Source organism: Cnephaeus nilssonii (assembly GCF_951640355.1).
Source record: "Cnephaeus nilssonii genome assembly, chromosome: 1".
Lineage (NCBI taxonomy): Eukaryota > Metazoa > Chordata > Mammalia > Chiroptera > Vespertilionidae > Cnephaeus > Cnephaeus nilssonii.
The window spans coordinates 74,561,413-74,586,936 of NC_137072.1; the positions used below are offsets into that span (position 1 = coordinate 74,561,413).

Sequence of the window (25,524 nt, forward strand, 5' to 3'; positions counted from 1 at the left end):
GTTCAGAATATAATCAAAGTTAATAGATTTTCATTATCGATTAGGGTCAGATGTGATAAATGACCTCAAATGTTCTCTTTAGAGGCTTAAAGACAAAGAACTCTAAACAAGCACCAGCATCTTGTTGAAAGGATACTTTAGGGGGCAGGGAAAATATTTATTTCCCAATAAAGTAGAGAAGGTCGTTAACAGTTAGAGTATGGTTTCTTCCTACCTGTCCCTGGCCCTCCCAGCCTGCTGTAACAATGAGGGTGCTGGTGAGATACTATGGACAGGGTCTGACCATACCTTCATGGGTAGGCTCTGGGTCAGGCGTAAGTGAGATGTCATCCAGCTCTCGCAGGCAGAGCCATTCTCCATCCATAGACACTCGGAATTTGCAAAGGTAGATGGTCTCCATGGCAGCCTGTGTGATCTTGTCAGTGGTGGGGGTTGGCATATCGGTTGGAGGCGTCAGAGCAGACATGATGACTCAGCTGGGACCACAACACACACACAAACACACACACACCCCCGACAAAAAGAAAACCTCCTCGCCAAAACCCCCCAAATCCAAAGCTCTGGAACAAAGCTCTCAAGGGGTGCAGGAGGTTAAAAAAGAACACACACAAGAAACAATATCTTATGGTTTAAGAACCAGCTGTTCAAGATAAACAATTCTACACTATCTTTTCCCAGAGACAGTTTCTACCACATAACAAAATAAAATGATGCTGTCTTCTCTCAGCTTCACTCCTTTTATCTTCCCTTCCCTACCCCGTCTTCTTCAGCTGAGCTATAGGCTTTAAATCCTGCACAGCTGATGCCACCTTAGCTGGCTTTAAAAAACTGGCCTCTGCATGTGTAAGTGAAAAATCCTCCTCCTTTGTGCAGAAAAAAAAAAAAAAGGAAAAAAAATGGACAAAATTTTCAATTTAGCTTTAACAAAATCCTGAACTGCAGAATCACTTCCAGGATCTGCTCAGATGAGCCGGGATGCTGAGTTCTGACAGGATTGGTTGTGCGCAGTAAGCAGGGTGTTGACCAAAATGGCTGACTAATGAACTGAACTGAAAATCCAGGCTCATGTGACCAGCTGCTCTGAACGCAGGGCGAGCAATTCCCAGGATGCTTTATAGATGCTGCTGATGCAGGGAGAGCAATTAGGCTGCTTGCTCTCATCTTGCACAACCCACTTCCAGACTGTGCTAGTCAAACTGTGATCAGACATAACACAATGCACAGATCCTCATCAATTCCCCTCACTTTAGGATAACAGGAGGACAATTAACATAAGAGGCAGTTAGATTAATTTAACAAGCACATAGTCCACATCTCTTTTATCCTTATATACCTAGATATTAAAATTCTTTTTTATAATCTGTTTTTATTTTATTTTTAATATATTTTTATTAATTTCAGAGAGGAGAGAGAGATAGAAACATCAATGACGAGAGAGAATCACTGATTGGCTGCCTCCTGCATGCTCCCCACTGGAGATTGAGCCTGCAACCCGGGCATGTGCCCTTGACCGGAATTGAACCCGGGACCTGAGTCTGCAGGCTGATGCTCTATCCACTGAACCAAACCAGCTAGGGCTAGATATTAAAATTCTTTACTCTGCTAAAGGTGGTGTTTTAAGAAAAGCTAAAGCAGATTTTCAATTTAAATATTATACTCTCAGGCATTTGTAATTTCCTTCTCCAAAGCACAAAAACCTGACATTTTAGACTTGACAGAAATGCAAGAAAAAAACCCTTGATGTTAAAAAGTAAAATCCTTCCTGATTAATGCCAATTTCACCTCCTATTAATACTTCTGTATTTACCAAGTTTCTGTACTAAGCATGTACTGTGTTTCTAATCAGAAGATAAAACTGTGTTATATTTTTAAAATTCTCCCATCCTGGAACACCCTAAGGACACATTTTCATATTCTCTTAAACCAGCCGACCAACTCACCCACTGACCCACATGCATATCTGTATTATCCAAGGAGACGTTTATACTGTACGTTGCTTTCTGGGCTACATAAATAACAAGGAGATAAGGGATGATAAAGATTTTCTTTGACAGTGTTCTGGATGATTGAAAACAAGTTTTTTTTTTTTCTTTCTATTTAAGGATCTGGTTGTAAAGAGGAACATACAACTTCAAGAAATATATCGCAGCCCTAACTGGTTTGGCTCAGTGGATAGAGCGTCGGCCTACAGACTGAAGGGTCCCAGGTTCGATTCCGGTCAAGGGCATGTACCTTGGTTGCGGGCACATCCCCAGTAGGGGGTGTGAAGGAGGCAGCTGATCGATGTTTCTAACTCTCTATCCCTCTCCCTTCTTCTCTGTAAAAAATCAGTAATATATATATATTTTAAAAAAGAAATATATCCCAAGATGATCTATTTCATTCTAGAGATTTATCAGAGGGATATCTTGATTTACTAATTTTTGAAAACTAAAAGAAAAAAATTCTCCTAGAACATTATTAAAATTTCATAAATGCTTTATCCTAATGTGAAATTAAGCTCAATGAAAAAATGCTAAGAACCAGATTCTGTAGGTAAACGAGCATTATATTGTTAGAGGAAGGTAAACTGGTATAATGTAAAAAATGAATATAAGTATATACATATTTAAAATTAGGAAGAAAATCCTTAAGTTACTAAGGAAAATAAAATATTCCAGGTTTACTCATTTCTATTTAAATCTCTTTCAACATTATCCTACATGTGGACCCAGTGCTATTCATTCATTCATTCACTCACTCACTCACTCACTCACTCATTCATTCATTCATTCAATATTCACTGAGAGTACTCTAGGTTGCCAGGAAGCAATCCAGACACTGGACATGCAGTAGTAAGACAAGATCACTTTTGAGGATGCAGAATTTGCATATCCAAATACTGAACACAAGTCTTCATTTAACACATTTAATTACAGTTTGATTTCTTTCTAGCTATACATTTACATATTAAAACTGAAAGGGGATAGAGTTTCACTTTAAGCCATGCAATACCTCAAAACATAGTAAAAATTCATGTAAAGTCTTATAGTGAATAGTTCCTGGAACCACAATGCCAAACAGGCCTGGCTATTTGTATACATGACATCAAGATTCTAGGTCACTGATACAGTCTTAAAATATAGAACAGCGAATTCCTAAGTAAATCTGAATGCTTTGGGGTTGCCTGTAGTCCATCCATACCCCAATTCAGCCTGTCACAAACCATGACAAGCAATCCTTTTACCAACCAACCAATCTACTAACCCCTGAATAGGAGATTCAGGTTGACTGCAACATACCAGGAATAGAACATCCAGGTTAATAATCAGAGAAACTTGGTTAACTTTCCTTCCACAGGTCCTTCTCAAGAGTCAGCTAGAGGACACACCGAGGGAAGTCAAAAGCAACTAAAATTTTGCCAAGGAGAGAAAAACCTGCCCACACTGGTTTTCCTTGAGTTTCCCAGATCTATCAGTCTGAGGAGGTATTAGCAGCCATTTCAGAAGAACTGTGGGTGGGCAGGAAAACCTATACTTCCACTATCTAGTTATACCTAGTCTTCAGCATGAACAGTTAATCACTGTCCGTAAGCAATGAATTTACTACAAAACAAGCACTATTTGTAGAAGACTAATAAAATAATTCTAAATATTGGTGAATACTATTTTTACATGTGAGTCTTTACAAGTACACATATTAGCTTAGAATATAAAGGCATTATTAGTAAGTCATCAGTAAGACATATAAACCTTGATCTTTTTTCTTATATTCTCATTTTTCCTCATAAACATACTAATTACATGATGTAGTGAACTATTTTCTCATTTAATCGCACTTGTGAATAAAGGCACATATTTGTGAACAATTGTGAGGAGGGCTGGGGTAGCCTGTGGCCCTAAACAGAATTAACAGGCCTATGTGAAGTTCAAACCCAAGATGATGATCTAATACTATGTTCTAGCTGTTCACGTAGCTCATCTTTTCCACATTACAACTCATTCAAAGCAAACAAGATTCACATTTCAAACTTGGAAGTTACATTCCTTTTAAAGTATATTTACTGTCACTATTATAAAGACTGATTTGTTATGCCCAATGTCCCTGTTATACAATATGGAAAAATTATTGCTTAAGGTAACAATCATTTACTGAATTTCTACTTTCTGTAAGAGGTTTTATAGATACTGTAAAAAAATCCTCACAAGAATCCTGCAAAGTAGATATTGATATGCCCTTTTTACATACAAGGAAACCAAAGGTAAGCCAGTGACTGGTCCAAGATCACACAATTAGTGAGGGGCAGATCTGGGAATTCAAACTGCTTGTGTGTTGATGCCCCAAAGTCCACGTTTCCTTCTATGCTTTGCAACTTCAGCGCTCCATCCCAAGGATTACATTTTTACGTAGGGAAAATAAAAAGAAACAAAGCAAAAGCCAACCAACCAAACAAAAAACAAAACAAACCAAAAAACAAACCATAGGCAAGGTCCTCATGAAATTTCCTAGACATGAATTTCAACAAATTTAAGATTTGAAAAAGAGGACATTTCTATCAGCTTTTACACTTTACACCTTAATGCTTCATAAACCATATATTCCATTTACTCACCCTTATACATTTAGCTCAGGTTTTTAATAAGTGGCATTTTCTGAGAAACTGAGAACTCAGCATGGACCTTTCCTGCTGTGTGCAATCATTTATAAATATGGCGTACATCATCTTATTTTTAAAATATTACTACAAATATACAGATGCCTCAACAATAGATTTAGCTTCAGTTGTCTTTTTTTTTTTTTAACTTTAAGAAAGGGTTTCATGTACTTTACAACCTTCTAAGCCTTTCACTCAACATTGTGTTTTCTAAGATTTATCCACACTGTAGTATGGTGGCTGTGGTTTATCCTTTTGGCTACTGTATTATAAGGTAATATTCCATTGTATGTATAAACAATTTTCTGATTAATTTCCATGCTAGTGAGCATTTGGGTTATTTATAATTTTTTTTCATTTTAAATGATATTATGTACTTTTCAGAAATAGATTTCTTGTAGGTATGCCAATTCTTCCAAACAGGTTTGAGGGTAAGAGACCATTTCACTTATTTCTTTTATAGTTAGTTGTCTCCTATTACCTAGTTCCTATTCTGTAAATAACGGTGCTTCTTAAAATTTGTCGCCCTTTGGAACTAAATCAGTCTGTAAATATCACAAGTTATGCTGCCCAAGGCTTCTTGGATCATAGTTTTAAAATTTAAGAAGAAAAACCTCATCTTCCCTCCCACCATCACCCCTTTTACTAGTTGCTATTAGCACAAAAGGGTTTCCTTGATAAATTATTGTGATAATTGGTGGAAAGCCCAGATGTTTTGCTAAATTATAAGATTATTCAATGGAATGATAATGATTTATTCACATGCTCTAGTCTTCCCTCCCTCTCACTTCCTTCTCTCTTTTGGACAAGAATCTATTATGTTTACCTCTGATGCTGCTAATATTTCTACAATTTTAGGTTTATACATTTGGCGGACTCAGTACTACTTCGTGGATATTAACCAAGAATGGTAATAAGTACTTTAAAATAGTTACAAATGAGAAGCTGGGTAACTATTTTGTTAGAAACAAACACCACCAGAAGTGTTACAATGCATAATATTATTACTAGTTAAAATTAACCAGAATAAGCCCTGGCTGGTGTGTCTCAGTTGGTTGGGCTTCAACCCGTGCACCAAAAGGTTACTGTTTCAATTCCCAATCGGCACACGCCTGGGTTACAGGCTCGATCCCCAGTGAGGGGTGTGCAGGAGGCAGCTGATCGATGTGTCATTCTCACATCAATGTTTCTCTCTCTCTATCTTTCCCTTCCTATCTCTCTAAAAAATCATTAAAAAACCTTTAATTAAAAACACTTAACCAGAATAACACCAGAAATAACTCCTTCCTTAATAACTAAACCTGATTTCATGGCTAAATGGCAGCAGGCAATGATTTAGAGATGTCGAGCTACCAACAACTTAGTAGATAATCTTGGAAAAGTTATCCTCTTGTCTTAATTTACGCAGTTATAAAATGAAACTAAATAACTAGCTGCACAAAGACCCTAGGTTCCACGAGAACTTTGTCTGCTTTGCACATCATTACACATCAGCTTAAAATAGACCTACCAAATACCAGAGTCTCAATAGATACTGGTTGGTATAGATACTGGTATGTAACTCTAAAGTACTCCATAATCTTGCAGTGGTATATTTCCACCCTCCTGTTTCACTTCAACCATGAAAACCAAGTTTTATAAAAGTAAGCTATATTTATGTCAGGTCATTCTAACACAGGCTTTATTCATTTGTACCTGACAGAATCATTCATGTAACATGAATAGGGCACCTACTATATACTAGCCACTAGGAATATGAAGAAAGAACAAGGCAACAGACAAGAAAAAGGCAATTACAGGTGTCTTAGGAATTCCTAAGTCCTTAGCACACAGATGGCTATTCAGCGTTGTTTACATACGTAACTATTTTCTCTATCAAACTGGCGACTTGTGAGTTTCACATTCATTCATTCACTCATTTTTAGCAAATAGGGATTTACTCAATAGAACAAGGAACTAGAGGGTTGCTGCTGCCTGAAAAGGAGCCTCTAATTTAGGACACGATTCCAGTTATGGGGAGGCAGGCTGAGAGAGCATGTGGACTCTGGAGTCAGAATGCCCACAGTGAGTCCTAGATCCACCACTGAGAAGTTGAGTAACCTTGGCAACTTACTCGTTTCTGGGCCTGTTTCTTCACTGATGAAATAGGGATAGTAACTTAACTCAGAGTTAAATGAAGCAATGTAAGTAAAATGCTTAGCGTGGTGCTTGGCACAAAGTAAGTAGTCAGTAAATGTCAGCATTAGCATCATTATTAGTGCTTTTGTTTTCAAGAGTTGGGGGCAAAAACCCTAATGTCACATGAAATGAAAGTGAGTAAGGATGAATGTTCATGGGACTGTGACAGAGGAAAGTAAAAAGGAGATCTGATCAAAGGGTACGCTGGGGCCTCTTTTGGGCTTTGAGGAAGGAAGAAGAGATGGGTCAGAATTTTACCAGCATTCACATCAGGTGACCAGATTTCTTAAGTTCATAAAAAGGCAAGGGAAGGAGATGAATGTCTGTGGGGAGTCCCTAAACAGATTCTAGAGGAAGAACCTTATCTAAAAGCCAGCATGCTGAAATAATTTCTCTTGCTTTCTGCATGCCTCTTGCTGTCACAGCCTGCAATCTCTCCTTTCCTATGATTATGAGGTTTCAAACTTTTCCGCCTCTGATCCACCCTTCATGCCACTCTCTCTGACACATGCTGAGTGTCATGTTCATTGATATGAAACAAATATAGAACCAGACAATCACTAAGATGGGCTCTGTGAAGAATACCTCATTGCACAGCAGTCCTCAACTCTTGATACATTTTGGGAAGACTATGAACTTTTCATAATTATTCAAATACAGCTACAGTACAGGGCCTAGCCATATTGATACTGACCCTCTCAAATATCTACTGCTTTGCAACTCTAAAAGCATTTCTTTTCACATAATTTCAAGCCAATTCTTTAATGCTTATGGTGCACTACTGACTTCCCAAAGTAGATTTTAAAATTCACACTTGAGCCACTTTGCACTACAGAAAGAAGCTTCTATGTTAATAAGGTTTGGGTAGAAATATAACAGTTATGATGTCCTGCAAAATTATCCAGTTCATTCTGCCATATTCTCATCATCATCTACCTAGACTCCTTACTACCTATAACCTACACTAGAAAAATACGTTCTCTTAGCTTCTAGATAAAACTGGACCTCTTTAACACAGTTTTCTGTTAAAAGTCAAACAAAAAGGGAAAGGATGCAAGACAGAAAGAATACAGTTGGGTGAGTATGTTTTGAGGCCAATACTAGTTTTTTAGTCTAAAATGTTGCCTTTTTTGCCATCTTTCCTCTGCTCTCTCTCCTATCCAGCAACCTTGACTGCCCTCTACCCACACTGTTTCTTTAAGGTCTCGGTGAGGGAGCACACAGTGACTAAGAATATGAGTTTTGGAGTCAGAAATTTGCTATATACAAATATTGAATCATTATGTTGTTTATCTGCAACTAATATAATGCTATGTGTCAGTTATACCTCAATAAAAATAACAAACAAAACAAAAAACCACACCTCTGGGGATAGAGCCAGAAATCTGTCTTAACAAGACCTCCAGGTGACTCTGATGTGCATTAAAATTTGAGATAAGACCTTCCCTAAAACCACAGAATCTGAATCTCCAGAACATAATCTTTTAAATTCAAGGTTACTCTGTCAGAATTTTTGTAATAATTTAGATAAGTCCCTCTAGAGACACCGAATCAAATATTCCTATGAAAAACATGTTACATCCATCTACTTATATGAAGTCTATATATATCTGTGAAAAAACAGTCAAATGCTTCTAGGAGCCTCACTCTCTGCACTTTCCAGGGCTCCTGCAAGACACTCACTAGTAGGTATACTGATGTTGAAGTGGGTAGTTACAGTAACAATGCCGGTCCTTTCCAAGGTTTTCCCCTTCTTTCTATTCCTCTCTAAGCCCTCCTCCCATCTCAAAACAGCATAAATACAAAGAAGGCTGTTTCCTGAGTGGGACAATTTTTTTGTAAACTGCTGTAATTGTGAGATAAAACATAAGGGCAGAGATGTGGGCAATTTGCATGGCATTGTCTTAAACATAAATGTTTGCTGCAGCTCTCAAGAGTTGGGAGAAGAGTAACTGTCAATAGAAGCTGGTAATGGTGCAGATGGTAGGAGTGCCTCTTCCCTCCAACACCAAGGAGAAGCTATCTCTTGCCCATCCCATCCATCCCCAAGATGACTTCTAAAGTTAGAATGGAAAAGAAAGGCACTAAAAATATTGGACCATGGCATGCAAATAGCTCCTTCTTATATAGTTGATGAGAAATTAGTGTGGGAGGTCATATATAAGGAGAAAAACACCCATTATATATGAACATCTACATGTTTGTGAATGTATGCAGAAGTTCTGAAAGAAAACACCAAACTCAAAGGTGGTGGAGAAGGGGGACTGGGGACCCACAGAAAAGAAAGTTCACTTTGCACTCTATGTACTTATATGTTATAAAGCATCTAAAAATGAGAATAGATCCATGTATTTGTTACTTGCAATTTTTATAAATCAACAAAAATATGGCATCGTGGAAACTCTGATGAGATTTTAAAGCTAGAAGTTAAAAAATTGAGCAGATTACCAGCCCTCAAAAACTCAGAAAGGGACATAACCCAATAAGGCACATCAGAAGCCTTCTTTCTTACTGCTTATAAGCATGCTGAATACTTTATGAACATTACTAGAGGCCTGGTGCACAAATTTCGTGCACTCGGGCAGTGGTCCCTCAGCATGGCCTGCACCCTCTCGCAGTCTGGGCTTAAGCCGTCAGTGGGACATCCCTAGTGCTGCTGTGGAAGCGGGAGAGGCTCCTGACACTGCCGCTGTGCTCGCCAGCCGTGATCCCCCTGATGGTCAGTGCACGTCATAGCAAGCAGTTGAGTGGCCTTAGCATATCATTAGCATACTAGAGGCCCGGTGCCCCAAATTCGTGCACAGGTAGGGTCCCTAGGCCTGGCTGGCAATCAGGGCCAATCTGTGGGGCGACTGGCGGGGCCCCCGCTGGCACCCACCTTGGCTGGCCTGAGGCTTGTGGGCTGGGGGCAGCTCCTGTGTTGAGCATCTGGCCCCTGGTGGTCAGTGCGTGTCATAGCCACCGGTCGTTCTGCTGTTCGGTCGATTTGCATATTAGGCTTTTATTATATAGGATTACGCTTTGATTGGTGAATGGCCTACCAGATGACTGGACACTTAGCATATTAGGCTTTTATTATATAGGATATACTGTAAGATTTTACAGACACAGTACATATCCCAAACCCAAAAAACTTTAAGCTACTCTTCTGCACGCACTTTTGCTATTTTCATTAGTGTCTTTTAAACAAAGTTGGGTGTGACTCAGTTGGTTAGGTGTTGTCACGCGCACCAAAAGGTTGATGGTTCCATTCCCAGTCAGGGCTCATGCCTGTGTTGCAGCTCAATTCCCAGTAGGGGATGTGCAGGAGGCATCCCATACATGTTGGGTTCTCACATATGCTACACTCTTACATCGATGTTTCTCTCTCTCCCTCTTCCTTCTCTCTCTAAAAATCAATAAAAAATCTTAAAAAACAAACAAACAAGCAAAACACAAAGCTTTTGAACTCAAAGGTAAATGTTAACTTTAAAATCTCTGAGTACAGTCAGGATTCCTAAAATAAAAAGAGAATGCCTTAATATAGGGTGGGGCAAAGTAGGTTTATAGTTGTAAGTACACAAAAGTTTATTCTTGTATTATTATTTATTAATTACTGTATTATTTTCCATACGAACAACTGTAAAGCTACTTTTGCTTCACCCTGTATAGTCTCTCAAAGTTATTATATATTATACACCTTTGACAAATACATTAGCCAGAGTTAAAAACTGAGTGTTGAGTAGGCAAATATTCATTGGATGTTTAGGTTGAATGCAAATATTATCCTGGTAACGGAAATGAGAAGTCTTTTAAAAACTGGTCTTAGTTGCTCAAATGGACAGTCAGGAGAGCTAGGGTTCTGGTATCAGGTACATCACAGAAAGCAATATTGCACTGACTCTGCAGGGCAGCGACAAGAAAGTATTTTTATTAATAAACAGAGTATTCCTTTTTCCAAGTATGCATGAGTTCTAAAGTACATATAAAAATAAAAGGTAAAAATAAAAACTCAGTGTAAAACAAGAACTACTTTAAGTCAATTTTATATTTGAATAAAATATACAACAGTTATCTTTTACTAATTTGAAATGTCCTTAGTGAGTGACTGGTCTTTAAACGCAGTGGAAGTGGGCCCTGGCTGGTGTGGCTCAGTTGGTTGGAGTGTTGTCCCATACACTGAAAGGTGGTGGGTTCGATTCTGGTCAGGTCACATACCCAGGACGCAGGTTTGATCCCGAGGTCTGGGTGCATGTGGGAGGCAACCAATTCATGTTTCTTTCTCTCTCCCTTCCTTTCTCTAAAATCAATGAAAAAGCATATCTTTGGGTGAGGATTAAAAAGAATAAATAAATAAACACAGTGGAAGTGGGACTCTGGCATTTTCCCAGTAATTTTTCTAAGCACTTACACATATATCAATAAATTATTTCAGAAATAAATATCATGAACAGCTATTAGAATTTTAACGCTAACAAACTGTGCCATACACTTACTGTTATTGTAGGGAGGAATCAAATAAAATCAACTGAAGTTGAAATTAACATCCACTAGTTATACTGGCCAACAGTTGAAAAATTCTTCTATTTCAAATGCTGTACCACAATCGTTATACAGAGTTTTAAAGAACTGATAGGCCCAGCTGGTGTGGCCCAGTGGTTGAGCCTCCACACATGAACCAGGAGATCAGGGTTTGATTCCTGGTCAGGCACATGCCCAGGGTTGTGAGCTTGATCCCTTGTAGGGGGCATAGAGGAGGCAGCTGACCAATGATTCTCTCTCATCATTAATGTTTCTACATCTCTCTCCCTTCCTCTCAGAAATCAATAAAAACATATTTAAAAAATAAACAATTATCTATATCCTATATAATAAAGAGGGAATATGCAAATTGATCCTCAGGCCGTAACAAACATGGCGGTCCCCACAGTGGGGGTAGGGCCGGCTGCTCCATGCACCTGCTGCTCAGTTCCCACAGTCTCGTGGGACGGGAGTGGCGGGAGGCTCGGTGGCCGCGAAGAGGCCAAGCCAAGCCGCCTGGCGGTCCTGCGCAAAGAGGCCAAGCCACCGAGGTCCCGGATGAAGAAGCCACTCCGCTGGCCAGCCTGCACTATGAACCTGTTCGGGCAAGTGGTGCAGAGTCCGGGGCCTCTAGCCCACAGCCCTCCCACCTGGGTCTGAATCACTTTTCCTTTGAACAACGTTTTTCTGCGCATGCGTGTACAAGTTCAGGGTTTTGTTTTGGTTTGTTTTTACCCCAGAGATTGAAGGAATCGCCAGCATTATCTTTCGTGCTTTGGAATCATCCTCTGTGCTTCTCTGATTTTTCGGTTGATAGTATCCCAGGTCACAGGAAGTCTCCCTCTCCCCAGAGTTAGGAGCACCAGCCCAAGTCCACCCTCGGCCCGGTTGTGACTGTGGGGGTGAGTTCCTGTAGGCTGGGGTTTGTTCCCCACGCATTAGCAGTAGGAGATCAGTGCCTTTGTTATTGCTGTGTGTCTGGGTTTTAATTGGACAAATGCCTAGCAGTCCCGCGAAGAAGCCGCCCGGCGGTCCCGGATGCCAGCTTAGCAAAATCTTTTAGGAGGAGAATTCTGTCTGGGTTTCCCCAAATTCCCTCAGCCCCTACTGTAAAGGCGCAGAACAAGTGAGTCCCCTTAAATAAAAATCAGAGGTCTCCAGCAACGGTGGGCCTCTCTCATCACAGTCATTTGGACTGGATGGCATTTGAGTATTTATCTAGGCACCATGAAGAGAAACACATGCTCAAGTCATGATCTCTGCCCTTAAAAAACTCACAATCTTATTAGAGTGAGTGGATGATAAAAGCGCAGTAATGACGTCAGAATGTAAGGCAACAATACAGAGAGGAACAGAGGCAATGGCTAGGGTGATTTTCCAACAATTTAGTACAAAGAGTATGTGTTGTGAATTAAAAAAAAAATATGTGTGGAAGTAGCTGCTTCATGAGTATGGCATCCCTTCCTATTTTAAAGGAAGCTGAGTTCCATGTGAACTGTGTACTATGCTATGATATCTGAGGCACAGGACAAGGGAGGCCCTAAGTGTACTAAGCTTTGATATTTGAGTCATTCTTTATTGTTCAATGTGACTTATTTCTGTACGCCTCAGTTTTGTAATAGTTAAATTACTTGAATAATTCATCTTGCTATAAAATATTATTAGAAGATCAAATGATCAGGTGACATTTATTGTTATTTTCTATAAATGAACACAATCTCTGGTATGCTAAAGTGATAGGTATTATAGAAATATTCAGATAGGGAGACCCACAGGCTTGATTACAAGTGAGGTTTACTATCACAACCCAAATTTATTGCTTAAAAAAAAAAAGCAGGGAGCCAACTAGAAACTGAACCAAATATAAGCCCTTGAAGGGCAAATGTAAATTGGATAAGCTTCACTATTACAAGAGAAACAAGAAAAAATTCAGACACAAGAATGAGAAGCACACTGAATCCACTCTAAGATGCTGCTAAAGAAAAAGAATGGTATACTATGAAAATACTTAATTGTAAAGAGATTTGTTCAAAGAGGATTTCCTAGAGTAGGTGGTATTTCAGTTAATTTTTTTAAATGTGAAGAGGTTAGCTAGATAAGAAAAAGGTATAGGGATCCCAATTGCAGAGGGTGCAGGCTGGGCTGACCCCCCCCCCCATGAATTTCGTGCACCGGGCCTCTAGTATATATATAAAAGCCTAACTGACCGGCTGACCGGTAGCTATGATGCGCAATGACCACCAGGGGGAAGACACTCAACGCAGGAGCTGCCAAGTGACAGCAACTTTGCAGAGTGCCCTCTCGCACTCTGAGACCCCTTGGGGGATGTCAGACTGCCAGTTTCTGCCCGATCCCTGCAGGCCAGACAGAGGGACCCCACCTGCGGGAGGGATGCCACTCATTCCACAGAGGCCCTTGGAGGGCCTGGCCGGGGAAGGACCACGGGAGGTTGTCTCCAGGGCGTGATGGCTCCACCAGCCACCTTCCAATTAATTTCCTTTCAATGTGCACGAATCCATGCACCTGGCCTCTAGCACAGAAATAAAAAAATTTTAAGGAGAAAAATAGAGGCTGTGCTGAAAGAACAAAGTAGAAAGCCAAGTCCTTAGAAACTGAAAAGCAGTGTTGAGAATATTCTTATCCAACTCTGCTTATAAGAGGACTCATTTCTTCCTTGATTAGATATTCCCATCGGAAGATTTTGTAGGTAAGAAATAAAGAAATAAGGAGCAAGTAATAAAGAAAATAATAAAGGTGACACTGGACTACTTCTAATGGACCGTAACCTAGGAGGGATCTCCCACCACCGTTTTGGACATGTGGTATTTGCTTCAAGAGCATGAGATTGGTAGGCAAGGAATCTGGGCCAACTTCATTCCTTCTCTTACTGTTCCTTAGGACAAATCACTTAATACTGATCCTCAGCTTCCACATCTGAAAAAGCGGCATGGTATTTGGCTCACAGAGATGCGAGGATTAACTATGATAATCAGTACATGCACATAGGAGATATTCAACTAATGTTAATCTTTTCCCCGCTGATGGCTCAGGCGGCAGAAAAGGCAGTCAGGATTTCTTGGCAGTGCAGAGCAATGAAAAGGTTTGCCTTGGTGCTTAAAAAAACAAACTCTAGCTGAGAGAGAGAGAGAGAGAGAGAGAGAGAGAGAGAGAGAGAGAGAGAGAGAGAGACCCCTTATTACCCTGGGCAAGTTTCGTTCCCTTTTCAGAGCTCAGACAGCAAAGTACTTCGCATTTATATACATATCATGCCTCGTATCTTCAGTATCTACATTTTCACGTGTAAGATCTTATCTTTTAAAATTAGATTTAACGCTCCTCCAAGAAGTCTTTTATGCACAGTTGCCTACTCTGGGCCCGCTCATCACAAGTAGCAGCAAACATGTGCTGACAGACAGAGCACACAGTGGGGTCAGCTCGTCCCCAGGCTCCGGTGACGGCGGTCTCGGAGGGTGGAGGCCGCTTCCAGCCAAAAGACAGAGCCTGGGAGGTGCCCTCCCGAAGCCGCCACCCCCGCCCCGTCACCTGGCGCACCGTCCCGGGGTTCTCTCCCACTCCGGGGGGCGGGTCTGCCATACCGACCCGAGCAAACGCTCGTCAAGAATTCCCTGGCACCGCGGAGGCCCGGGCGGCGGCGGCGGCGGCGGCGGCGGCGGCCACACCTACTTGGCCGCGGCGGCGCGGGGAGCCCGCAGAAGGCGGGCCGGAGCCGCCCCCTCCTCCCCTCCTCCGGGAAGGCTCCCGGCCCGGGACGGGGTCTGGGACCCGGGAGCACGTGAGAGTCTGCGAGGACGAGCGCCCGGCTGGGGGGAGAGGGGAGGGGGGAGGTCGCGCCGGCCGGAGCCCGCGGCCGGGGAGACTGGGCGGTGAAGGGTCGGGCGCTCGGACCACGGCGGCCTCTCGCCCCGGGACAGGTGCTTCCCCAGCGCCCCCGCCCCGGCCCTCCCGCCGCCACTCACGGTGCTTGCCGCCGCCGCCGCCGCCGCCCGGGTAGCTCAGCAGCAGGAAGGGCAGCGGGGAGCCCGGCGACGGCGGGGTCCTCCAGGCGCGCGGCTGCTGAGGCGGCGGGCGCGCTGCGAAGCCGGTGCCCCCATCGCCCGGGTAGAGCAGGAAGAAGGGGGCGGCCACCGGCGAGCCGGGCTCCGACTGCCCCCCGGGGGAGGCCGGCGGCGGCCCCGCCTCGCCCTCTGGGTCCGCGCCCCCGGAGGCAGCGCGGCCCGGCCGCTCCCCGCCCCTCGCCGGCTCCTCGCTGGAACTTTCCGCGCCGGCGGCGGGCGGCGGTGAGCGCTCAGCCATGCCTGCTCTCCCCACGCCGCCGCCTCCGATCGCGCCCCGGCCTGGGCAGGGGGGCGGGGACCACAGCGGGGCGCCGCTGCCCCGTCCCGTCGCTCCGCCGCCGCCGCCGCCTTCCTCCTTGGCCGCGGGCCGGCGTCTGGGCTCCGCCGCTCGGTCTAAGCCCGCCCCGCCGGGCCCGAGCCAGCGGGAGGGACGGCCCCGCCCGACGGCGCGGCCTGCGCACCGGCCGCCTCCTCCCTGCCCCCCGCCCGGCGCGGCTCCCCAGGGGGCGGTGTGCCCGCGGCCCTCCCGCCTCCGCGGCCTCAGCCGCCCGGTGGGCCCCGGGGACGGAAGGTGGCGATGCCTAGAGGCGCTTTGTGTGTAACCGCCTAAGGTGTGGGTTGAAGAAGCGAAAGCGAATGTAAGCGAATTTTAAAGGACCCCCCCCCCCCCCCCCCCCGCGTATTAAACTGCATCCTTTGCCTTTCACACCCGGGAACTGTACACGCCGGGGCCCGGGTTGGATTCTCGGGCTTTTTGTGTGAGAGCAGAGGTGGGCGGCTTCCGTTCGCCGCCTCTTTTGTTCCCGGCCGGTGCGCGGGGCGGAAACCGGGGTTTGGTTGGACTCGAACTCCCGGGTTTCCGGCTTCCCCGGGCGGCGCGCGGGTGCGTTTTGGGCCAAACAGCTTCGAATTTGTGTGACCGGCGTCGATTCCAGGTCGGCAGGCAGTTTTCACTTCCAGACTGCCTTCCCTGCTGTAATTGGCCCCCGCTGTTTTCTTCTGATTATTTAAATCAATGATTACCGATCCAGTAATGCCCATGAGTCAACGTTCTCTGATAAAGACAATTTCTGGTTCCCATCCTTATTCTTCACGCCCAATTCCCTGACTGTCCCCCGGGTACCTCCTAGCAGATGGGCTTTGTGTTCGGGGTGTAAAATGCTGTCATGGAACCCACGTTGACTCATAATTGAAATCACTGTTGTGTAACATTTGCCCACCTGCTTTTTACTCTGGTCTGGTTTTCCCTCTGAAGAGGAAGTTACTTCTCTAAAAGGAAAAGTAAATCTTATTGTTATTCTCTGAAAACCACTCTTGAAATCGCCACGAGAAATTGCCACGTGGCTTTCACCAAATGTTTTAAACAAGAACGATTTAAAAGGAAATGTTTACAAGAAGCTAACTTCAAGCAGTCAGAAAATTTCTTAATAACTTTTCACTTTCTGGCATTTTTCCCTGACCTGTATAGGTCCCAGCGCTACCGCCTTCTTGAGAAAGCTGTCATCTGAGCCTAGATGCTTCTGTGAAAATGATCAGATTACTTATTCATAGGTATATTGTGGAGGTTAAATAAGAAATATAAGCTTTTAGACAGGGTCTAGCATGGGGTAAAACAATAAATATTAGCTACGTTTTTATTATTTTGGCAAAACAGCATTATAAATAAGAAAAACTCGATTGAGAAAAGCCTTTTCATTATATCTTTAAAATTTTGGAAGTTTGTTGGACCTTTTTTCATTTTACTTGTGGTGATGGTGAGAGTATTGATAAAAAAAAAAAAAACCACACCACCACATTTGCCTTGTAAGAAGTGCAAATTGTATAATACCCTGAAGAGAAAAATGAAAAGATCTCAGATAAAGGCAGGTTTCAGTTATTGCAACCTGACACAAAATCCACAGTTTGTTCTAAAAGTGTGTTGTCTGCACCAATATTCACTTTAAAAAAACTTAAAAAAATTTTTTTTCAATTATAGTTGATATTCAATATATTAGTCTCAGGTGTACAGCATAGTGATTAGATGTTTATGTAACTTGCAAGGTGATTCCCCATAAGTCTAGAGCCCACCTGACACCACACAGTTATTACAATATTACCGATATTCTCTATGCTGTACTTTACATCCCCTATTTTGTAACTATTAATTTGTACTTCTTAATTCCTTCACTTTTTTCATCCAGTCCCCCAACCCTGTATTATATGGTTTTAACACCCATCTTTAAGTGGATATTTTACCTTGTTTTTTTTTTTCATGTAGAAATTTTGAAGTATCATTATATTTTTGTCAGGTTCCTTCAGAGAGGTTCTGCATTGTTTCAGTGAAGAATGTGACAGGAATATACACTTATGCCATTGTAGGTGGAAGAGAACAGAGTCCTCGCAAACCACTCTTGAGAAAGGCCAATAAGCAGCCAAGGGAGTCATCAATTTAAAGAACGAAATGCTATCTAGTCTAAGTTGCTAACTTTCTCCTTTCTAGTTGGCTAAGATACGTACAGGTATTAGACACTTTGACATGCTGTGGAATCTTGCAGTTATTTTTTTTTAAATGGCATTCTACTTTTAAAAACAGTTCTATTTATACCTTATGTCATTAATTGGCAGTGTAATGAATATAGAAAATGCTGAAATATGAGTCCTCTAAATTTTATAGGGAACACTATTTATGAGCATTTTCTTTAAAGGTGGATGATACTCCAAGTTCCTAGTTTCTGATGCTTTTAGCTTTTGGATCAATGATGTAATCACAGCCCTGCATAACCTCTGGTGACATAAAGGGATGATTCAGCTGCTACACACATTTAGGGAAGCCAAGATTATAAAAATAAGCCTGAACACGATGCTCCCTCTTGAAAATGCAGAGCATCTTCCTATAGTTTTAAAGTGACAAAACCCAAGCCCTGGTAAAAATCAAGCTCTATTTTCTTGTCATATAAAGCAAGGGATGTTTTTCAACTTATCTGCATTTTATTTTTATTTGTCCATGTTTGGTTTTTTGAAACCCTGTGGTGATCTTAAGGATGGACACTTAGAATAGATTACAAAACATTTTAGAGATCAATGTCATGGATGTACATTTAGCATAAGCTTCTTAGAGCTGTGGTCACAGAAAGTATAACACTTGAGAAGGGTTGATATTCAATTTAGTACATAGATGTATTATAATTCTAAAATAATGGTTTTTTAGAGCCATTTATTTTTCATTGTATGGTACTTGGGAAAAGTCTTATTTGAAAACAAGGCAATTTAAGACTTGATGTTAAACTTCTCATTTTAATAAATGCAGGAATTTATTTGTACTAACCTATAATAATAAAAGCACAATATGCTAATTAGACTGGATGTCCTTCCGGACAAAGCCGGGGCTGTGAGGGAAGCCCGGGTCCCAGGTGCCTGCCGGTGACCAGAGGAAGGAAGGTCTACTCTTGCACGAATTTTGTGCATTGGGCTTCTAGTTAGTTAATATAAAGCCTCTGTGAAAAACTCTCTTAAGAGTCCATCCTTCTTTGCTTTTTATTTTTTAAAATATATTTTTATTGATTTCAGAGAGGAAGGAAGAGGGAGAGAGAGAGAAACATCAATGATGAGAGAAAATCATTGATCGGCTGCCTCCTGCACACCTCCCACTGGGGATTGAGCCTGCAAGCCGGGCATGTGCCCTTGACCAGAATCTAACCTGGGACCCTTCAGTCTGCAGGCCGACGCTCTATCCACCAAGCCAAACCGGCCAGGGCCTTCTTTGCTTTTGAATTACTAGGTTTTGATTACCGTTATTTCTATTTTGATTATTATTTGATTAGTTTCCAGTATTAATTTCAAAAATACTTAGTCGATATACACCTTCTTTCCATGTTTATTGTATCTATAATACTCTTAAGAAATACACTATTCTTAATACAACAATGCACTCTCAATAAATACCTTTATCTTAAGCAATGTGTTTTGTCTAGGTCAAACAATGGCAGTTTTCTTTGGTTGGTAGAAATATGTATTTTTTCATTTTTCTACTCTACTGTATTTGCAAGTACTCTATAATGAAAGTGTAAACTTTATAGTAGAAAATAATAAAATATCTTGAGAGACTATTTTAAGTTTGATAATTATCTTTTTTATGATCTGCTAACAGCAGAGTTTGTGTTCCTTGTGTATACTGTGGATAATTCCTACCCTATAGGAACTTATCATACTTTGTGTCTATTTAGAGTTTTAATACCTTTTCATTTTTTAAATATGTATTTTTTTTTATTGAGTTCCAAGAGGAAGGGAAAGGGAGAGATAGAAACATCAATGATGAGAATCATTGATTGGCTGCCTCCTGCACGCTCCACACTGGGGATCAAGCCCTGACCAGGAATTGAATTGTGACCTCCTGAGCCACACTGGTCAGGCTAGTTTTAATATATTAATAGTGTTGCTGCAAATGGTTGGTTGCTTTTGCTGACCTTCTATAAGTTTGTTCCAATTTTCATGTGCTTTTTTTCAAGTTCCCGTCTACATCTCTCTCAAATCTGCCTCTTAATTTCTCTTTGCTCTAATGGAAATCTTAATCTTTTCTTTCCTGTTTTTTCATAGCTGGTATGCAGGAGAGTTCCAAGAAGAAGGGAGGGGGAGGAAAAGGGGGAGGGAGAAATGGCGGCGGGGGAGAGAAACATCAATGTGAGAGAGAACAGGCCAGGGATTCAACCTGCAACCCAGGTATGAGCCTTTGACTGGGAATCAAACCCACAACCCTTTGGTGTATGAAGGGACACTCTGACCACTTAGGCACACCAGCCAGGGCATACTTCTGTTTTTGTGTATGTTCAAGCATGATGTGATTAGAAATATATGTCTAAGCCCTGGCTGGGTACCTCAGTTGGTTTATAGCATTGTCTGGATACACCAAGGTTGCGGGTTTGATCCTTAGCTAGGGCACATACAAGAATCAACCAATGAATGTATATATAAGTGGAACAACAAATTAATGTCTATCTCTCTCTCAAATCAATAGATTAAAAAAAGTTTCATATAAGGAAATACACTAGGTGAAATTTAAAGCACATGTGATGTTTGCCCTGTTCAAGAGTTTTCTATATCCCTTCATGTGCTCACCCAATACTCCCCTCTTCTTCCAAACTTATATTAACTTCTCAAGCATTTCTATATATTACTACATTTTATTCTCTATATTCCTGTAATAAATAGGAACCGCTATACTATTAGTTACAATTCATTGAGCACCTGTGTTAGAATTCTCACAACCCTGTAGTGAGAGCCAATGCTTATTAGGTGATTCTCATATAACAAACATTGTTCTAAATGCTTTACATATATTGACTTAATCCTCATAATAGCTCTACAAAGTAGGTACTACTACTAACATCCCTAATTTGATGGAAAAAACTGAAGAACAGAGAGCAAGTAACCTGAGCAAGTTGTAAGAAATAAGTGATGGAGCTGGATTAGGAACCTGGGTAGTCTACAGTCTGCCCGAAAATTGAAAACTGTTTTTCACCGGTGTGTGTCTCCTTTACTCTCACACCTCTCCTAGACTCACAACACTTTGACACCAGATGTATTGAGGTTTCCCCCCACTAAACAATCCTCTGTGACAATAGCTGGGTGTCTTACAACTTAACTCACTTCTGAAGCTATCTACCTGAAGACAGCCAGGTTGTCATCTGTGCTTCTGGCAAGTGAGCTATAAATCAGAGGTCCCCGGGACTCCCTCCTAGGGTTCAATTAGTTTGCCCACAGAACTTAAGGAATCACTTATTTACACCTACCAATTTATTAAAATAAAAGGATATGAGATACAGATGAACAGTGAGATAAAGAGACAGGATGAGGTCTGGAGGGTCCTGAGCACAGGAGCTTCTGTCTAGGGTGGAATTGGGGTGCATCACCCTCCCAGTAAGGGATATGTTCACCAACTTGCAAGCTCCCTGAACCCCACACTTGGGATTTTAAGTTTCTCACATAGGTATAATAAAAAATTAACTCTATTTCCAGCTCCTCTCCCCTTTCTGGAGAATGGAGAGTGGGGATCAATATTCCAAGCTTCTAATCATGGATTGGTGTTTCTGGTGACCAGTCCCCCACCACCCAGCCCTCCAGAGTCACCTCATTAGAATAAAAGACGCTCTTGAATGTTCTTATCACTTAGGAATTTACAAGGGTAAGTTCAGGGGCAGAAACCAATATATATTTTCTATGATCTCACAGCTCTTAAACACTGATATACCTCCTTCTTCAAGTTAGATATAATTGTACTATACAGATAAAGAAAATAAGTCAGATCAGACATCAAGTAATTAACTCAAAACCACCCTAGTAAGTTAATTCCAAAACCTGCAGGGTTTTTTTGTTGTTGTTTTCAGAGAAGGGAGAGGGAGAGATAGAAATGATGAGAGAGAACCATTGATTGGCCGCCTCCTGCACACCCCCCATTGGGGATCGAGCCCGCAACCCAGGCATGCACCCGACAGGAATCAAACCCAGAACCCTTCAGTCCACAGGCCAATGCTCTATCCACTGAGCCAAACCAGCCAGGGGCCTGCAGTTTTTATATGGTATCCGAACAGGATAGGGCTTTGCCACTTAATAGCTATATGACCTTGATAAAGTTAGTTAACTTTGTCACAGTTTCCTCATCTTTATAATATGGATAATAGAATTTGCCACACAAGAGTAGTTGTGAGGATAAGGGAAATAAGTACAAAGTGCACTTTAGCACCCAGGAAGTGTTAATTTTACTTCCAACCTACCTCTTTTATTTATAAAACAAAAGATAAACTAATTTGACATCTGTGCTACTCTAAGGAAGCAGATGTAAGCCAGAGGTTAAGAGAATGAAGGCTCAAAATAAGCTGGCTTGGGTCCAAATCACAAACATGTGCCGTTTAGAAGTTTAACCTTTACGAATTTCAGGATCCTCATCTCTGATATAACAGTATTACCTCACAAAGTTATTGCAAAGATTAAATGAGGTGATACACATCTGGTACATGGCAAGTATTTAATAAATATTAAATGCTATGCATCTTTAGCAGCTAGCCCAATGTTTAATGAAAACAGTGACAGTTAAGGCACCTTTTGTGCTTTTCTTTACTAGTCTCTCCTTTTCTTCCCTGGCATCATCCTACAAGTTCAGTCTCAATCTCTTTCTCCTACTGTAAACACCAGAGTAACTAAAGAAAACTGTAACTTTGTTACCAATTGAAGTTAGCACTTACCTTGTGGTAATTAGACCAAATTTTCAGCAAATGGAGTAAACAAACAGCAACCACTGCAAGTCAGCAGTACAGAAGGGGAAATGGAATTTTTACCTTATTTACCACATTAAGGACTGTTAGAAAATATCAATTAATGTAATTAAGGAATATCTCTTTCTACTTTTAACCAAAGTTCCTCTTCACTCCTAAGCTTTTACCACACAAAATGTACAAAACCCTTAACATTATAAACCTATTAACAAGTATCCAGCTCAAGAATTATATTTAGGTAAATGAAATAATGTCAGAACTATTTTATAGGTCATTTTACAAATGATTGCCAAGGTGCATTCTCTTCAATTTATGTGAAAAATTATAAAGTTTGACTGTTGCTCCCTAACTAGCTGTGAAATTTTCCTAGATAATACTTGACAGGATACTGAAGAACTTTTTTCAAAACCATCTCTTTTCCCAAGCATCTGCATATAGCTCCCACAGTTCTTGTATGACCTTAACATAAATTAAAGGACAAATAAATTGAACAGTAACCCAAATGAATTTCCCTGTTGACAAGAATTTTTAAAAGTTAAGGTTAGGAATTATATATTAAAACAATCACTTCACTAGTTAAAATTAAATTTATTGATGTAAAACTTGCAAAAACAAAACAAAACTTTACTTAAGCTTAATGCTCTTTTTAACTCCTGCACGAATTCCAGATAGTTCACCACTATAACGTTGCTCTTCCCTGCGAACTTCACGAACCTGGCCTCTTCTGCGAATTTTGGCTCTCCTGAACTTCTCTCTGTGTTTCACTCTGGGATTTCGATCAATCTTCTTTCTCCTTGGTGTAAGTCCCCTATTTTTAGCAATCTGATAGGTAATGGCTCTCTTTGCATTTTTATCTTCAAGATCCTGTTCTTCAGTACTATTTTCTTCTTTCTTTCTCTTCAACTTTTGCCTGTCTTCCATTTCTTTATAGTATTTCAGTGCAGCTTCATCAAAATAGGAATCATCAGAAAGATCTGTAAGAGCAGAGGCGGCGGCAGCAGCAGCAGCAGAAGTCTCTGAAACAGATTTTGGTTTGGCCTTGGTGGGTTTTGCTTTTGGAATTAGTTCTTTCTTTCCAGCACCATCCTTAAGTGTGAGTAGATGCCGAATCTCTGAGGACAGCTTCTGATCCACAACTGACAGCTTGTTGATTAAAGTTCGGTAAGTAACAAGCCTTTCTATAACAGGATGTCCGTGTGCAGGGACTCTCCTAGCTTTCAGGATCAAATAAAAACTGATGTTGGAGCAGTAATTCAAATAGAGGTTGTACTTGGTCCTCAGGTATTGGCTTCCTTTTCCAGGTGGAATGATCCCTTGCTCCACCAATTGCAACAATGGCTCCAGCTCATCTTTCACCTCTGTCAACTTAACTTTCAGGTCTTCTATCAGCTCCAGGAGCTCTGGTGATTCCTTCTTCAGCATCTTCAGCTTCTCTTTCACTGAAACTTTTGCCAAATCCTTCACGACCCGTGTCTCAGACTCATCTACCTGAGGGGCCTGAGGTTTTGCAAAGGCCTCCACCCAGGTAACCCCAAAATCATCCTCTTGCAAGGCTTGGGCTAGGCGCCTCTGGATGAGCTGTGCCTCCTCCTCCTCCTCTCTTTCCTCCTCCTCTACTTCTTGCTGACTCCGCCGGCCTCGGGATTTGGAACCATAGTCCGTATCATAGTAAAGTTTTTTCCTCTGACCCCACGACAAACTGGGATCCGCAGAGGCCTCAGCTTCACTCTGCACTGAGCTCCCACCATCATCTTCGTCATCCTCCTCATCCTCCGCACTCTCTTCCTCTTCATCGTCCTCATCGGCAATATCGAGGGCCAGTACCTCCTCCTCCTCATCGCCATCCTCCTCCTCGTCCCCACTCTCCACTTCGCTCCAACCCTTAGCCAAGGCGGCTCGAGACCGGGCCTCATGAAAATCATCTACCTTATCTTGGTAGTAGCTGGAGTCCTCTGGTGAGGGTGGCGATTCTAAATCGTCTTCCGTTTCGTCCGCCGCGCCGCGACCTGCCATGGCTCTCACCGCTGCCCACTTGGCCGCTCCGCGCCGCCGGGATCTCCCCACCATAGCTCGCGGTCTCAGGTTGCACACCGAGGTCGAACTACCGCCACCTCTGACCTCCGCGCACGAGTCAGGCGCTCCAGCAACACGCCTCTGGAAACTGCCACGCGCTCCCCGACCACGCGAGTTTGCTGGCGCTCAGGTCGACTGTAGGAGCTCCAACCTACTTCCGGCTCCCAGGATGCTCTCCTGTGGCGTGTGAACCAGGACTTCCGCTCGGTCCTGTAACGTTAAGAGCACCTCCTTTTCCGCTCAGCTCTTTAATGCCAATAGAGTCGCGTGTTAAAATCTTTCCGTGTAGGAACAATAGGTGTAGGAACTTTAGTTCCGTAAAGCTCCTTATTCTCGCGAGCCTGGGCGGGGCGGGGCGGGGCGGAGGGGCGGGTGTAGTGACGGGACCGCGAGGCGAGGCCGCCCGGACCAGTAGAGGGCGCTCTGCCTCTACGCCTAGAATAGTGAGTTGTACAGCCTTGTAAGTACTCGGTGTCTCCCTCCGGGAGCCCAGTGCGGGTGTGTGTGGTTCCCTGGCTTACCGAAATTGTTTATCTTCTTCGCCAATCAGTCTGGAAGTTAATCAGGTTGTTTTTCTCTCCGAAATGGGCAAATACATTTCCGGGCACCATAGCCCGAGGCCCGCCGGCGCCGCTGGACTGGATCGTCGTGGCGTGGGTTCCCGGCGAGGACGCAGGCCGGGCTTCGGGTGGACGGGAGCCCACCTCCCCGGCTCCGGGACTCCGCGGGGGTTTGTGCCCCGGAGGGGAGACGGCGGGAAGGCAGAGCCCCGCCCTAGGGGTTGACTTTCCGGGAAATTCAAGTTGGCCGCAGAAGGCAC

At 42.5% G+C, this 25,524-nt stretch overlaps 2 protein-coding genes across 10 annotated transcripts in view; both read right to left on the reverse strand.

Moving 5' to 3' along the window:
- RUFY3 (RUN and FYVE domain containing 3) overlaps positions 1-15,797 on the reverse strand; it is a 76,944-nt gene extending 61,147 nt beyond the window's left edge. For 2 of the 9 annotated variants that reach the window (XR_013813306.1, XM_079766334.1), the window contains exon 1: positions 15,289-15,797. Coding sequence is in view for 8 of the 9 variants with exons in the window: in XM_079766334.1 (XP_079622460.1) it covers positions 15,289-15,625 (337 nt within the window). In the remaining variant the exon portion in view is untranslated. Of the gene's footprint in view, positions 1-288; positions 10,402-15,288 lie in introns of those variants that run through there. The other 7 variants (XM_079766328.1, XM_079766330.1, XM_079766325.1 and 4 more) reach the window with 6 other exon arrangements.
- A 7,408-nt stretch (positions 15,798-23,205) lies between these two features.
- On the reverse strand, positions 23,206-25,047 carry UTP3 (UTP3 small subunit processome component). The gene has a single exon (XM_079773006.1). The coding sequence runs from the start codon at positions 24,696-24,698 to the stop codon at positions 23,256-23,258; it is 1,443 nt and encodes a 480-aa protein (XP_079629132.1). The 5' UTR covers positions 24,699-25,047; the 3' UTR covers positions 23,206-23,255.
- Positions 25,048-25,524: the final 477 nt, after the last annotated feature.

Bases quoted from the DNA above. Each gene is read 5' to 3' on its own strand.
- UTP3 (XM_079773006.1), bottom strand. From the start codon at position 24,698: ATGGTGGGGAGATCCCGGCGGCGCGGAGCGGCCAAGTGGGCAGCGGTG.